The sequence below is a fragment of the Lactuca serriola genome, chromosome 8, assembly GCF_051521515.1.
Source record: "Lactuca serriola cultivar US96UC23 chromosome 8, Lser_US96UC23_V15, whole genome shotgun sequence".
Taxonomy (NCBI): domain Eukaryota; kingdom Viridiplantae; phylum Streptophyta; class Magnoliopsida; order Asterales; family Asteraceae; genus Lactuca; species Lactuca serriola.
The window spans coordinates 14,682,666-14,697,848 of record NC_136415.1 but is presented as its reverse complement, the minus strand read 5'-3'; the positions used below and the strand labels follow the sequence as shown (position 1 = coordinate 14,697,848).

General features: G+C 34.3%; 2 protein-coding genes across 3 annotated transcripts; both read left to right on the top strand.

The window, feature by feature from the left end:
• Positions 1 to 1,074: 1,074 nt before the first annotated feature.
• On the top strand, positions 1,075 to 3,238 carry LOC145071046 (putative kinase-like protein TMKL1). Its single transcript, XM_079017984.1, has 2 exons — positions 1,075 to 2,138; positions 2,212 to 3,238. Exons 1-2 carry the CDS (start codon positions 1,652 to 1,654, stop codon positions 2,796 to 2,798), a joined length of 1,074 nt encoding a protein of 357 aa, XP_078874110.1. The 5' UTR covers positions 1,075 to 1,651; the 3' UTR covers positions 2,799 to 3,238.
• A 978-nt stretch (positions 3,239 to 4,216) lies between these two features.
• On the top strand, positions 4,217 to 6,980 carry LOC145069790 (small G protein family protein / RhoGAP family protein). 2 transcript variants are annotated; one of them, XM_079016738.1, is made up of 8 exons: positions 4,217 to 4,364; positions 5,006 to 5,077; positions 5,154 to 5,416; positions 5,492 to 5,573; positions 5,650 to 5,826; positions 5,922 to 6,166; positions 6,241 to 6,403; positions 6,601 to 6,980. In XM_079016738.1, the coding sequence occupies exons 2-8, from the start codon at positions 5,017 to 5,019 to the stop codon at positions 6,744 to 6,746; spliced, it is 1,137 nt and encodes a 378-aa protein (XP_078872864.1). In that variant the 5' UTR covers positions 4,217 to 4,364; positions 5,006 to 5,016; the 3' UTR covers positions 6,747 to 6,980. The 2 variants fall into 2 exon arrangements, with proteins under 2 accessions (XP_078872864.1, XP_078872865.1); XM_079016739.1 differs by having other exon boundaries at positions 4,242 to 4,364; positions 5,013 to 5,077.
• Positions 6,981 to 15,183: the final 8,203 nt, after the last annotated feature.

The window sequence follows — 15,183 nt, the reverse complement described above, 5'->3', positions numbered from 1 at the left end:
CATTTCCCAATGAAACTATTGACTTATTTATTAGTTTGTCATTAATTTTGTTTTCCCCAATCCCCTTCGAACTAATGGTGTTTTTTTTTTTTTTTTTTTTTTTTTTTTTTTTTCTTTTCTCTGTAACGTTAATTTGGTTTTATGAATTACACGTTTTATTTTTATTATCTTTATACTTTAAAAACCGGATATAGAAGAAAATGGTTAATTGTTATTTATGGCCGTAATATATCAATATCACATACAAATTTCGAAATATTTTCCCAACAATCAGCCCATCCCAAAGGGTGGGTGATAGAGGCGACCGTCTAGGGTTCATTTTTTTTAAAGGGGCCCAATTTTTTTTTTTATAAAAATTGTTATATTTAAAAGATAGTACAAGTAATTTTCTTTCGATTATGAAGTTATTATAAAAAACTTAATAACATTTGTGTATTTTAAGAGTCTATTTTTTTTTTCATCCTGGGCCCAAAATATATTTGGAACGGCCCTGCCAACGATACAAACTATTTTGATAGCTATTATAAATGATTGACTTTTGTGAAGGCACATATCAAGTATTAACTAATGGCTTTGAGATGAAAAAACTTTCTAAGATGGTGGCTACTTTTTTGAGAATAAATATAAAATATGAATAAGTTTTATGTTATGAAACTCGTGTTTAAAAAGTTATTACCATAAAACGACATAGTTTCTAAAATATGTTGTTAAACATAAATAGTCATAGCTTAAAAACTTTGTAACATCAAAAATCAATAACGTCTTTGAAATTGTTTTGAACATTGTGAAATTTATATAATAATAAAAATAACGATTTTAAAGAGAAGAAAAACTTAATGGAAAAGAAAACAATTAATAGTTCAATCAATAGAATTATGAATAAGTACTTTGTTTTACTTTTACCATTTATTTTCGACGTCAATAGACGTGGATTGAAATCGCACATATAATTAAAGATATCATTAATTCAAAGATGGAGACTCTAAACCAAATTAAGTTATATGTTATGGCTTTTGGATAACTTGAAACTTGAAACTTGAAACTGAATCCGATTCCTTAACCTTATTCTCAAACTAGACATTCCAATCTCCTTCTTTAGTCAAGAATCCCTCCTCTTGTCTCTTTCCTCTTTCTTCAGAAGACTCTTTTCTGAAAGTCCATCTTCCAAACAGAATTATTAGCACTTTCTATTTCTGTCATGACACCAAAAAATCCACATTTCTTATCTGTTCAAATCAGCCAAAGTGGGTGAGAATACTTAAACCCGTGAACGAATTTCACCTTCTTCCAACAACACCTAAACAAGTTCCAACTTTTCTTGAATATTTTCGAGCTTTTGATCATATACCCACATAGAGAATATCCATAAACTTACACTCAATCCTTATTTCTTGTTTGAATAAACCGAATGTCTCTTGTTCATTGCACCTGCATTTCTCACCTTCATCAAGAACGGTAAAAGGATCATAGTATTTTTCTTGAAAAGTTTCGATCTTTCTGAACATGGGTATATGATTGTTTTTTATTCCTTGAGCTTTTTATTATATACCCATGTCGAACTAGCATTTTAGACACCACACCGATTGCCATTTTACCCTTTTTTATGGGTTTGAATGTTCTTGATTCTTTGAGCTTTTGATCGTATACCCAAATGGAGAAGGGCCACAAGCTTATTCTTATTGCGACTTCATCAATTTCGTTGGTTGTGTTCATTTTCCTGGGTTTGATTTGTGTCTGTAGAAGAAAAGGGTCCAGAAATGATGAATCTCGGGACACAGAATCAAGCTTTGAAAGTAGTACAGAAATGGAAATAAATGGGAATTTAATAAGGTTTAATGGTGGTGAAGATCTGACTTGTGCTGATATACTCGATGCCCCTGGTGAAGTTATTGGGAAATCAAAATACGGGACTTTGTACAAAGCTAATTTGGCAACGAATAATTCAATCGTATGTTTGAGATTCTTGAGACCAACTTGTACAGAAAAGGTACAAGATTTGATGCCTATGGTACAACTTATGGGCTCAATTCAGCATCCTAATTTAGTTCCTCTTTGTGGGTTCTATTCTGGGCGTAGAGGTGAAAAGCTTCTTGTTCATCCCTTTTACGAAATGGGAAATTTGGCTCAATTCATCAAAGGTAATCTTTTTTATTTTCTAACCTTCCGTTTTTTCTTTATTGAGATGCTAATTTTTTTCAAAATTTTTGGCAGATGGAAAAGACGAATGTCATAAATGGACAGCCATTTGTAGGATATCGATGGGGATTGCTAGAGGATTAGATTATCTACATACGGGATTTCAAAAACCGATAATCCATGGAAATCTCAAGTCAAAGAACATACTCTTGGGTCAAAATCACCAACCATTTGTGTCGGATTTTGGTCTACACACTTTCTTGAAACAAGATGCAGCTCAAGAAATGCTCGAAGAAGCTGATATTGAAGGGTATAAAGCACCTGAATTGATGCAAATGGAAGAAACGAATGAGGCGACTGATATTTACAACTTTGGAGTGATTTTACTGGAATTACTTACGGGAAAGGAAGCAGTAAACAAGAAAGGAAACCCTAATCAAGATTCTTATTTGGCAACCTCGTTGAGGATTGCAATCTTGGATAACCGGATATCAGATTTGTATCATCCTGATATTCTGGTTGATGAAGATAATGGTGATGGAAGTTTGATGAATGAAGAACGTGTTCTTGGATTGTTCACGATGGCAATGGATTGTTGTTCTCCATCGCCTTCTCTCAGGCCTGATATAAAGCAAATCTGTAAAAAACTTGAAGAAATTTGACAGCAATTGGGACTATCATGATCATGTTTGAAATATCCCAGAATCCTGACAATTTGAATATTCAACATATTGGTGTTCCATGATACATAAGAGGATTGGTTTCTTGAAATAGTTGGGATTTGATAGAGATGATTTATATGGTCATATCTCAGAAGAATCTTGTGAGAGCATCAATGGAATAGGATGCCTACATCCATGGAGTTGATGCAAATATAAGGGAAAAGACATCCGTTTAACAAAAACTTACATTTTTTGTAATCTTTGGTATGGATAAAAAGAAGATTTGTGTTATTTGGAGGATTTGTTGTAAATTGAATTGAGCTAACAAAGCTTAAAGTCAGCTAACTGTAACTAGAAATACGATTTAATTTATACAAGTTAGGTATTGAAGTAATGATGTTTTGAATGTTGAAAGAATAGTTGCTAGCTGCATTGGCACATTTGAAGATTAAAAAAGTTGGATGCTTTGCTTTGATCTCATTGTTAGAGAAGCAGGGGAAGAAATATCAATAAGTAACTTGAATAATTTTAGGGATTGTGTGTAAAATTTTAAAATCTGTATTTTGACCCTATTGCATCGGGTATCATGAAATCAAATTTAGGATAATCCTACTATATCCTAATTCCAAACAACTTAGATATACTAACACAAAAAATACATTGTTTTATGGCGAGACAAACAAGTTGCAACAAAAAAAAAATTAATGTATATGTAAAAATTCTCTACAAACACGCACTTTTCAGTTATTTGGAGGGAAAAATTGTGTATCTTGGAAAAAAAAATACAACCATTCGAATTTTAGGGTTTAATTATTTATCAATACTTGATGGTTTAATTAGAAACCAATAGAGATAGAACTTATTTTGTAATAAGCCAAAAGCTTTAAATTCGGAAGATAATTATATGAAGACAATTAATTATCTTAATTAGATAATTACTTAGTTTAATGATGTTTGGATATCAACCAAATCTCTAAGAGTTGTACAACTATAAAAAGCATTCAAATTTTTACGAATAAAGAGAATTTCAAACCCTAGTACATGTGTGAATTTTATGAACTTAAATCCAGAGAGTAGATATTTGCTTAATTGCTTTAGTCGATACTATTGATTTGTAAATTTTGATTAAATTATGTTGGTATCATTATGAGTAGGAAAGCCCTTTCGAAACATTTTCTTTTATGATATCAAATTCGTTAGACATTTATCCAATGTAAATGTAACAAAATACCAAGTTTCAAAACAAAAACTAAACAAGAAATTAAAAATTATTTAATAATTTCTCTACCGTTAATCTGTTGGAAAAATCCAGAAATAGAGCTACGTTACCATATTCTCTAGTCCACCAAAAACTCCTACACCAGCAGCCTTATTGGCGTTGGTTCTGCTGACTCGTCATCCTACTTTAGTCAATGGTCTATTTTCTTGCCTACTGTCACTTTCCCCCACAAAAGAACTCGAATGATCACGTCTTTCTCTCTTTCTCTCTCTAAAAGCTTTTGATTTTAGCTGTTCCTCAAGATTCGCTGCGAGAAATCTTAGTATCGATTAACCGCAAATCGGAAGGTAAACCCTCAATTCATTATTCTGTTTTCGCAACTCTCTAGGGTTTCGTTCTTCGTAAGTTTTTGATCCTTACTGTTTAATGATATCTGTTGTTATACATATATATGCGTTTCTATATATACGTTTGAAGATTGATCGCTTGCTTTCAGTTTGTTTACAAACACATATTTCATCATTGAATAAGAATACAAGTGGTGTGACTAATCGGTTCTTCAGTTTCTTGACTCTTTTTTTTCCCTGTGGAATTCGAAGTTTTCCGGCGATCATTGATGTGATTATCTCCGTTTGATATTGAAAAATTGAAATTGATTTAGTTAGTTTGTTCCAAGAGTACTTACGTACGCTGTGTGGATATTTTGAAAGCAATCATAACAACCCAATGATCATGTTACTTTCTTTTTCAAGTTAGAGAGCCTCAAATTGTAAAAACTGCTCTTCTTTCTAGATTGTTTGTCTAGTGATCAAGAAATTACATGGCTTTGCCTGAAACATATGAAAGTTAATAAATATACATCGTCTGGAACTTTGATCCTATCCTTAGTGATAAAAACTCTTGTCAACATATAGTCACAAAAGATTAACCTTTTAATTACTTATTCTATTCACTGATTGATTATCTTTCTTTTACATTGGTGTAAAAGAAATCAGCTTAATGCCTTCAGTCGTTTCGCCTCAATGGCAAGAGAAGGCCAGTGGTTTCTTCTCATCTTCAGGTAACTTAACTTAACTTATGTGCTCTTTCACTTGACAATTCTGAGTTTCTCTTCATAAATTAAACAAACAATGCAGGGACAAAACTGAAAGAAGCTGGACAGTCTGCAGGAACATTTGTTGGTGAAGTTGCTAAAGATGCAAAAGGCAATGTTTCAGAAGCTGCAGGAAAATTTGGCTCTGTGGTGAAAAACAGATGGTCTCTCTTTCAACAGCCATCAACAAGGCAAGCAATGCAGGAAAAACTTGTCAATGCTGCTGCTACTACAAGCTTCTTTCTAAGAAAAGGTGTTTCAGAGACAAAAGAGAAAGTTGTTGTAGGGAAAACTAAAGTAGAAGAGGTAACTACTAACTACTAAATACTAATCCACCTTTTAATTATTTATGGTTTAATTTTATCATTGACTTTTCTCCAGGTGGCAAAGAAGACTGCCCAAAAGAGCAAAACTCTGTTGACTGATATTGAAAGATGGCAAAAGGGTGTTGCAAGCACTGATGGTAAGTTTGTTTTTATATTTTTACATAAATAGTCAAAGAAAAGTCTTTTAAACTGACATGAAATTGTTTTGTTCAGTGTTTGGTGTTCCAATAGAGGTTACAGTACAGAGGCAAGAATCCAGCAAGCCTGTTCCTTTTCTGTTAATAAAATCTGCAGATTATCTTGTATTATCAGGATTAAACTCACCTGATTTATTCAAGTCTGAAGGAAACAAGAAAGCCATTCAGCAGTTGGTTTCATTATACAACCAGGGTAAGGGTACCAACTCTAGTCCAAATTTCATCAATATTTTTGTAATAATTCGTTGTGATTTGTGAAATGTAAATGTAATTAACTAATTACAACAGACTTGAATGCACCACTACCTGAAAATGTGAACCCAATTGACGTTGCTGCCCTTGTGAAGTGCTACCTTGCAAGCCTTCCTCAGCCATTAATCACTCCAGACCTCCACAATGAAGTGCGTGGGGCCCGTTCCAGCATCCCACTAATGAGAAGCATATTGAAAAAACTTCCCACAGTCAATTACATGACACTTGAACTCATTACTGCTTTATTGCTACGTGTTAGCAAGAAGTCGCTTCTCAACAAGGTCCTCTCTCTCTGTTTTTCTTTTTCAAATAAATAAATGATTAGGCGTTGTAGTAATCATAAATTTTTTTTTAGATGGATGCTGGAAGCCTTGCTATGGAGATGGCTCCTATCATTATGTGGCAGAAGGGACAACCACCAGAAACTTATAAACAGTTCTGGAATCAGCCCTCAAAGACTCAATCCAATGCAAATCTTGATTCTGTACAAAACTATAACGAATGGGATATGCTTGCAGGTTTGTGTTCTCTAATGCCCTTAATAACAATATGCTTTTCTTCATTTGTTTATTAAACCATATTATACTTTTAAGCTGTAAACTCTACATCTTACTCGTAATGATGCTATAATATATAGTATTATGTCATGCATTTAGCTTAGAATCTGGGAGTTAATTTTAAATTTTTTTTTATTGGTGTAAAAAATTCCATCCAGATGAGAGTGAAGATTCAGATGTTTCCTCAGCAATCCCATTGGATGATGGGGTGCGAATTGACTTCAGTGGCATAGAGGTTTTACAGTGTCTGATAGAACATCACAATGCCATTTTCACTGATGCAAACGAGACTGTTTGGAGGTGACTCATATCTTCTTCATCATTTTCAAATTTGATTCAATTTTCTCATCAATAAAATTCATTCTCTCATATCATCAAACTTACCATAAACTGGAGCTTTTCTTTTTGGATTGATGGTGATTTGTATATTCTATTCTGCGAGGTTCATTACATAATGTTTTTAGGTTAGGAATGTATGCAAAGCAAAAGGTTTCTTTTACAAGTTTGTATATTATAAAGGTTATGATGTTTGGTTCTCCTTTTTGTGCGGTTTATGTGGTTTGGTTTGAGCCTAATATATTTAGAAATCAAATTACAGCTAACAATATACTACAAATATGTGCATAACAAGTGTAACATTTTATTAAACTTGGATTTATAATTACAAAATAACCTTTTCTTATTTTCTTGGATTAAATATTAAGTTGGCATCATGCATGCAGTATTTTTGTGTATTGTTTGTCTCTGATGATTACTAGTTAGATGACGCAATATCCTTAATTCCTTTTGTACAACTTATAAGTCTGATTAATAATGTAACTTTTAGTAAGATGTTTAATTATAGGCAATGTTTTAATACAGTATCATGGATAATTGTTATGATGATCACAATAATCAAAATATATTCAATGGTTACACGTGCAATCTCTGAAAGTTAAAGATATACTATAAAAGATTAGATATAACAAAGTAAAGAACTCTACATTGATAGTATAGATTGGCTTAGAAAATTGAATTGGAAGCGGCAATTTTCTGTAGTCCCATGTAGTTGGGGGAAAAATCTACAATAGGTTTAAAAGGGTTTTCTTACCTTAAGCCTTCGAATGCTTTAGTGGAGGATAAGGTATGGTTCAAGCCCACAAATGTGAATAGGCAAGAGGTTTGTGGAATGACGTGATTTACTTTGCCTTTTTGGGAGCTGAGGGTTAAGGAACTTTTAATTTTAGCAAAATTCTGGTCGGATCGGGTTGGACCAATCCAATTAATGTGTGACTTCATACCGTGACGATGTACTATGGCTCTAGCGGTTATTTTGGGTGTATCCTAGGGTTTTTACGGATAAGATTACAGTTTTCTTGCAGCTAAATTCCACACACAAGAGACCAAGAATTCTCTCTGCTCTCCTCTCTCCGTCCGCATTCTTCCAGTTTCTGAGTATTCATTTTGAATTTATCGGTTCTTCCATAGTTGGTGGAACGAATGATAACCTGCATTAGATCATGGAGTTTTATGTTGAAGCTTACAACAATCGAGCAACGTAAAATCCTTTAAGGAAATGAGTTCTTTTGTGTCAGTTTTAAAAGTCAAGAATCTATGGTCTTCTAATTGGTTTTACTTTTTTCTAACTCGTCTTAAAACTCTTCATATAATGGAACAACCTTCTTCTACTAAATCCTATTAGTTATTCAACTACTTCAACGTAACTAAATCAGCCTCCTACTTTCTGACGTTGAATTATTTAGTGGGTATTAGACTTCCCTCACTTTTGGTGGGACATACCCTTCTTTCCCTCGTTTTCCTTTCCCTCACTAAAAACTCAAGGGATGGATAGGAAACCCTTCCCTCACTTTTTGGTCCAATAAAAACTCATTTCTCCAGTTTGGAATAAAAAAAGAAAAAAAAATGCACAGCTAATCGTTAGAAGAGAGAGAGAGAGAGCGGGACTCTCTCCCCCCACCCTCTTCCTGCTGCTTCTTTCCCGCACCCCCGGTGTGGTGTTTCACCATGCGGGAAGCCTTCCCGCGGCTTCCCCACTCCCCACTCCGTCCGGCCTTAGTGTGTATCTCTATGTTCGTTATCCATCTGTACCCCCTCATAAGGGAGGGATATAAAAATGTGTTGGAGAACTTGTAAATATGGATGCCAATATACATACACATATCCCACTTGCCTACGTTGTTTGTGAACATTCAATGGCGTGTACATATAGTGTCAACGTGGGTTACTTGACCAACCTAATTCTTTTACAAGCGGTATATAAAATTTATTTGTGACCTACATTAATTTGTTTGACAAAAAAGTTAAAGATAAATCAAGACTTTTAAAGCCCACCTTTTATATCTCTATAGCTGAAATACTTAATTACGGATTAAAAAATAACCTTATATATTTTTTGAGTGATATATTTGTGTCATATAATAAAAAAATGAGTGATTAATTTTTAAGTGATATTTAATGTTATATCTTAAAAAGATGTTTTAGATAGTATTAGTAATGATACAATTGTAAAAATATTTCATGATATTAGTATTTGTCGGATACAATCGTAAGAACTTTAAATCTTTTTGGTTTACTTATACGATCCGACCTCCTACTACTATTTTTGACTATTTGGTTTCTATATATCAGTTTTATTTAAATAGCGAATCACATATATTTTTGTTCTAGACTTTCCATATGAAAATATCTCTGCAGTGCACTATTAAGTGTTCCACTACTTGTTGCCTTCAACACATATGTTGCTACTAGTCAACTTGCTGTGAAAGAGTCAGCTAGGTACTCTGGTACTCCCTATAATGACAAACCCAAGGTTGTGAAGATCGGGATCATACGTAGGATCGTTCTCAGGTTTACAAAATCAGGATTGTAAGATCGATATCGAGATCCTAAGACCCACCGATTATAAGTTTAATTCATGCAAAATTCACATTCATCAACCACTTTACATATACCACTCTTGATAAGAAGCGTAATCAATAAGGGTAAGAAGCAATATCAATCAGTTTACGGTTCAGAAAATAGGTATTATCGATTGACATGTGGGTTAGGCGACTGGATTAATTAGTAAATGGGTAGAGAAATGAGAATTCAGATTAAAATTTGTCAATTTTCATAGAGTGATAGGATTGGATCGGATCTCGATCCTACGATCCCATATGCGATCTTACGGTCCTACAATCAAGATCGGGATCTTGACAACCTTGGATAAAACATAATCTTAAACTTCTTGTTAGATTTTAAGTTATGTTTTATGAAATATTGCCATTGTCTACTCTTTAAAATTAAAAAAATAGGATCGCTAAGTTCTTGTGTAGTATACGAAGGTGCTTATAATGCAATTTTAGCCCGCGAACTATTGTTGTTTGTTATTAATTTGGGGATACGTGTTGTTTTTATTATCGATAGACTTTTGTACGATTGATACATTTTCTTTCAAGAACTCTTTTAATGAATTCATAAAATAGTAATATTTTCAAGAGCTCTTTTAATGAATTCATAAAATAGTAATATTATAGTAGTGTTTGTGGCGGATCGACATGGGAGTACGTTAATGATCGTTAGGAGTATTTTCCAATTCGCTTCAGAATAATCAAAATTTGTATTTGTATTTCGTTATAACTTATTATGGTTGATTAATTTGGTGGCAAGAGCACTACACTAGTAGATAATCAAATACGATATCCTACAAATATCTCACAGTCGGCACTATTGCCTTTTGCCTATATAAATAGTAACGTCAATTTTGATTTTGGTCCATTGTTGCAAGTCTTTTTCGAGATGATTAATATTTTTAGTTTTGGTCCATTGTCGTAATTTTTTACCGCAAGATTGTTATAATTAATATTATGATTGGATTTTTGTTATAACATTAATTAACACATGTTTCAAATTTAAATGATAATTGTTCAAAAATTGACCCTTTTAGAGCATAACAAATGAGCTAGACTACTACCAATAAACCCATAATTAAACTATTTCCAGACAAACATGTGTGATGTGTCGATCCTAAGCTTTCTCATGCACTCAACATGAGTACTTAGATTAGGTTTGAAATCCAAACACTGAACTATTACTGTATATCGTATATTAGCCCATATTAGATAGCCTAACCTATTTGTGTAGATAGGCCCATTTGTATTATTATTGTATGTATTTATACATTACGTGAATAGAATGGAAGGCAAGAGAGATTATCCACCCTGATATGGTATCACAGACAAACTAGCAATCTAAACCCTAATGACCCCACCCCGACTGCCATCTTCTCCGGCGCCGACTGCACTCTCTGCTACTCTCGTTCTTCGCAACAAAAAACCTTACCTTTGCGACAACAAATAACATCACAATTGAGGCCTAAAATCGTGGCTAATACCTTTAGCGACAAAAAAGGGTAGCCGGTATTACCTCGTAGCTAATACCTTTAGCAACAAAAAAGGGTCGTCGGTATTACCTCGTAGCTAATACTCAAATGTCATCGCAATTAGTGTCGTCTCCGACAGATGTTGTTGCTAAAAGCCCCGGTCGTCGTTATTAGTGTCGCCTCTATTAATTTTCCGGCAAACGGTTGAAGTTTTTTCGGAAAAGCTTCTCAGTGAGGCAGGTGTCATCGCAATTGGTGCATGTCGTCACAAAAGTTGTCGCAACTATTTTTTTTAAACAATTTACATATGATATTAGTTTATATATATTATAAATGCAAATTTTTTAAAAAATACAGAAATCATAATCTACAAATCTACATTACATAAAACATCAAATAACATAAAACAATACATACTACATTACATACAACATCAAATATATCACATTACATAAACAATCTAATAAACAAGAAATACTAGTCAATACCATTCATAAAACTATCTAATAAATCCAAAATAACATCATACATAACATAAAAACAAGAAATACTAGGCATATATACTAAATCATATACAAAAACTTCAAAATCACCATATATTCACATTTACATTCACTAGATATACATTTTACATTCACTAGATATACATATTTATGCATTTAATATAAACACACACACATATATATTCACATTCATCATACCCTACCAAATACAAACACAGGCAAAGAATTGCACCTGTGGCCGGAGAAATGAAAAATCTGACGATGGTGTTGTGAGGGTGGCGGTCGTCGGAAAACAACCATGATGTGGCAGTGATGCTATGGTGGTTTTAATGGTCCTTATAACATCAAAATTCATGAAATTAGGCCCAGAAGAGAAATAGAAATGAGGGATATCGAGTACGTTACTGTCGCTGGAGATGGCCGGAGAAGCTGATTTTTTTGTCGTACAACGTTGAGTGATGACAATCCGACGAGCTGAGTGGGAGTGGAGAGAAGTGGCGTCGCCGGTGAAGTGAGTGGTAGATGAACCGATGACAATCATCACACTTTGTCGGTGAACTCGTCTAGTCGCCAAAGAAAAATGTAGAGAGAGTGGCAGTGGGTAGCAACTATTTTGGGAAGAACGAAGGAACAAAAGGAGCGACACCTTTAGCGGCGACCATAGGGAAATAGTGACGATGTCTTGGAGGGAAAAAGACGCGTCATTCTACATAAGTGTAAGTTGTAAGATTAGGTTAAAACGTAGGGTCAAGATCTCTTCTATGGTGGTCACACAACATTAGCGGCGACATGTCGTCGTCCCTATTGCTTCATGAGAATTTATACCCTAACCGATGAATCATTTTAAAACCGAACGACCATGATGCCATTTCATGTGGGACACTCGGATTGCCGGTAGGAGGCTATTAGCAACGCCAATAATCTACAACACACACTTTTAGCAATGACAAAAAGAGAGTTTGTCGGATGTCGTCGCTAAAAGCGTCTGTCGTCGCTAATAGTGGCATTGCTAAAGCCTTATTTCTTGTTGTGCTTCTTCTTCCTCGACTCTCTTTAATGGCCAACGACGATATCCCCCCTCTTACTGAAAATCTCAATCCATATAGCATCATAAATATCAAAGCGTATGTCTCGCTCATCCTCGATTTAAGTCAAATGAATTATAACGCTTGGAGAGTACTATTTCCCACTCACTGCAAAGATTATGGAGTCGACGGGCATATCGACGATATCTTCGTCCCCAAAGGTGAGAACCATGAGGAATTGGAAAATCTCGCTTCCCTGGTATCTATGTGGATCTATGGCACTCTCACTCAACCATTGCTCAACATGGTTGTCAAAAACGACTTAGAAGCAATCGATGTCTGGCCTGTTACTCGGGATTCTCGATTATTCTGTTTCTTGATGTTATCAATGTGTAGTGGTCAAATAGGATCATTTTCTTCTCGGGACCTTTTACCCTTTTTCATCATGTGGGAATTAGAATTAATTTCGGTTTATCTACTTCTATCCATGTGGGGAGGAAAAAAAACTTCTCTACTCAGCCACAAAATTTATTTTGTACACGGCGGGAGGTTCCATGTTTCTCTTAATGGGAGTTCTGGGTGTTGGTTTATATGTATCTAATGAACCAACATTAAATTTTGAAACACCAGTGAATCGGTCGTATCTTATGGCTTTGGAAATAATATTATATATTTTTGGTAAACGCTTGAAGAATTATTTCGAGACAATAAAGAGTTAGGTCTATCGAACTCAAAAACAAACTTCGGAACTTAACTCTTGGTTATCGAACCGTTGGTGAATTTTTCTCCAAACTTGGTTCCATATCGAATCTCTTAGCTAACATTGGCTTCCCGGTTCCCGAAAAGACTTTGGTTACCCACATTCTCAACAGATTGGGGCCAAAGTTTGACAACATTGTCACACTTATTCGCCACCACGACCCGTTGCCAAGTTTCAACCAAGCTCGCTCCATGCTCACTCTTGAAGAAACACATCTTGATCACAACCGACCATCCCAACCAACCCACTCAGATCACTCTTCCGCTCTGCAAGTCCTCTACTCTGATCAAAGTGTTTCTCCTCCTCGCTCCAGTGGAAACTAGCCTCGTGGCAGCAACAACAATCGAAACATCAACAACAACAACAATGTGAGCAACAGGTGGGACGAAAAAAGGAACAATTGGAGCAAGACGAAGTTAAAGAAACATCGACAAGAACTAAAATAACAATTGGCATATATGTTAAACATATAATCATACAACGTCCTTCGCTTTCGGTAGGAAGGGTAGGAGGTGGATATAGAGTTTTTTGCTTACGGCGATTTTCAACCGGTAAACTTGTAGCCTTCCTTTTAGGAACACAAACAAGCCCTAACATTTTGGTTAAGTTAGTTAGGTTAAAATATTATATTTAGTGGACTATCGTATTTGATTTAATATAATATACAATGTCTTTTGCAAAACTAGCTATGCTGGCTTTCCGCTACCGCTGAAAGCTGATAATTGGTAGCTGGAAGCTATAACTTTTATCTATACAAAAGTATTTTACAAAAATAGTTGTTAGATTTTTAATATGAAAAATTAGTTAAAAACTAAAAACTAAAAGCTCTCAAAAGCAACTTAAAGTAAATTTTGGATTCATAGTTAAAAAAAACAAAAAACAAAAAAAATACTAGAAGCACCTTATGCTAAATGACTTTTTTTCCGAGCTTTTTTTAAAAGGCTTCATGTCAAACACGCCAATAGTTGTCATTAGTACGATGAAAACATTTGTCAATAGTGTTTTATCATATATAACTGGTTGAAGACAACTATGAAAATCTTTACGCGCTTGTTTCATGTGGTTTTAAAAATATTGTCTGTTTGGTCAGATTTTTTTTAAAAATCTTTTTAAGTTATTTTATACTATTATATATGTTTTTTATTTTTTATATTAAAAAATTAACAACAAAGGGCACTCTCTCGTTTAACACAATTACAAACAACCTACTAATTTCATTCTCCATTTCAATGCCCTTATTGGTTTTATCCTCCCAATTCTCAAGAATGTTGATTTTGATAACCCAGTTGGATTTTGGAAGATCATTTAAGGGGTTCGATTGGTGAATAGGGTGAAGAATGTGAGCATAGGGTTTGAATAACCCAAGTAATATTTGGCTTTCTTTACCGGGACGAATAATAAAAAGGTTGCAGATAGGAAACTATGAAGACTTGGGATTAAGGTTGTAGAGTAGTATTTGGGTATTATAGGATCTAGCACTCTAGCTTTTTTTTGTTTGGGCTGATACTTGATATCATTAGTTGTTTACCCTCTCAATCTCTCGTGTTTTCTTGTTAACCTTTGCTCCTCTTTATATGCAAATTTTTAGCTTACTAGTTTCTTCCTTCTGACAAACTCCTTTGTTTTCTTCATTACGACTTGATATTTTTGTTTGCAGGTATAATCCAACGTGGGAGCCTCCATTTAATCTTATCTCATATCTTTTTGTATTTCTATATTATTTCCGTCTTCTACGGAAACGGTCTCTTTATCGGGAGTGTCGACTATCCTACCTCCCCTTACCCCATTTATATGAGACTTGGGTAATATTGTTGTTGTTTCTTTACTGAAATGAATAATGGGCATAGTCGAAAGAATCAGAATATCGATTTACGGTTACCGGTTTCTTCACTAGCCACGATGGTGATTTAATGACTAATGAGATTGTTCAAATTCAAGCTCTCGGAATTAGCGTCCTTGTCAAAACTACTCATACTTAGTGGAAGAAAAGAATTTAGGTTAATTGGTATAGCGGAAGAAATAGTAAGTGTTCTAATAGTTGGATAAGTTGGATTCAAAATTCTCTTGAAATTGTCTTGATGTAATTGTTTTTT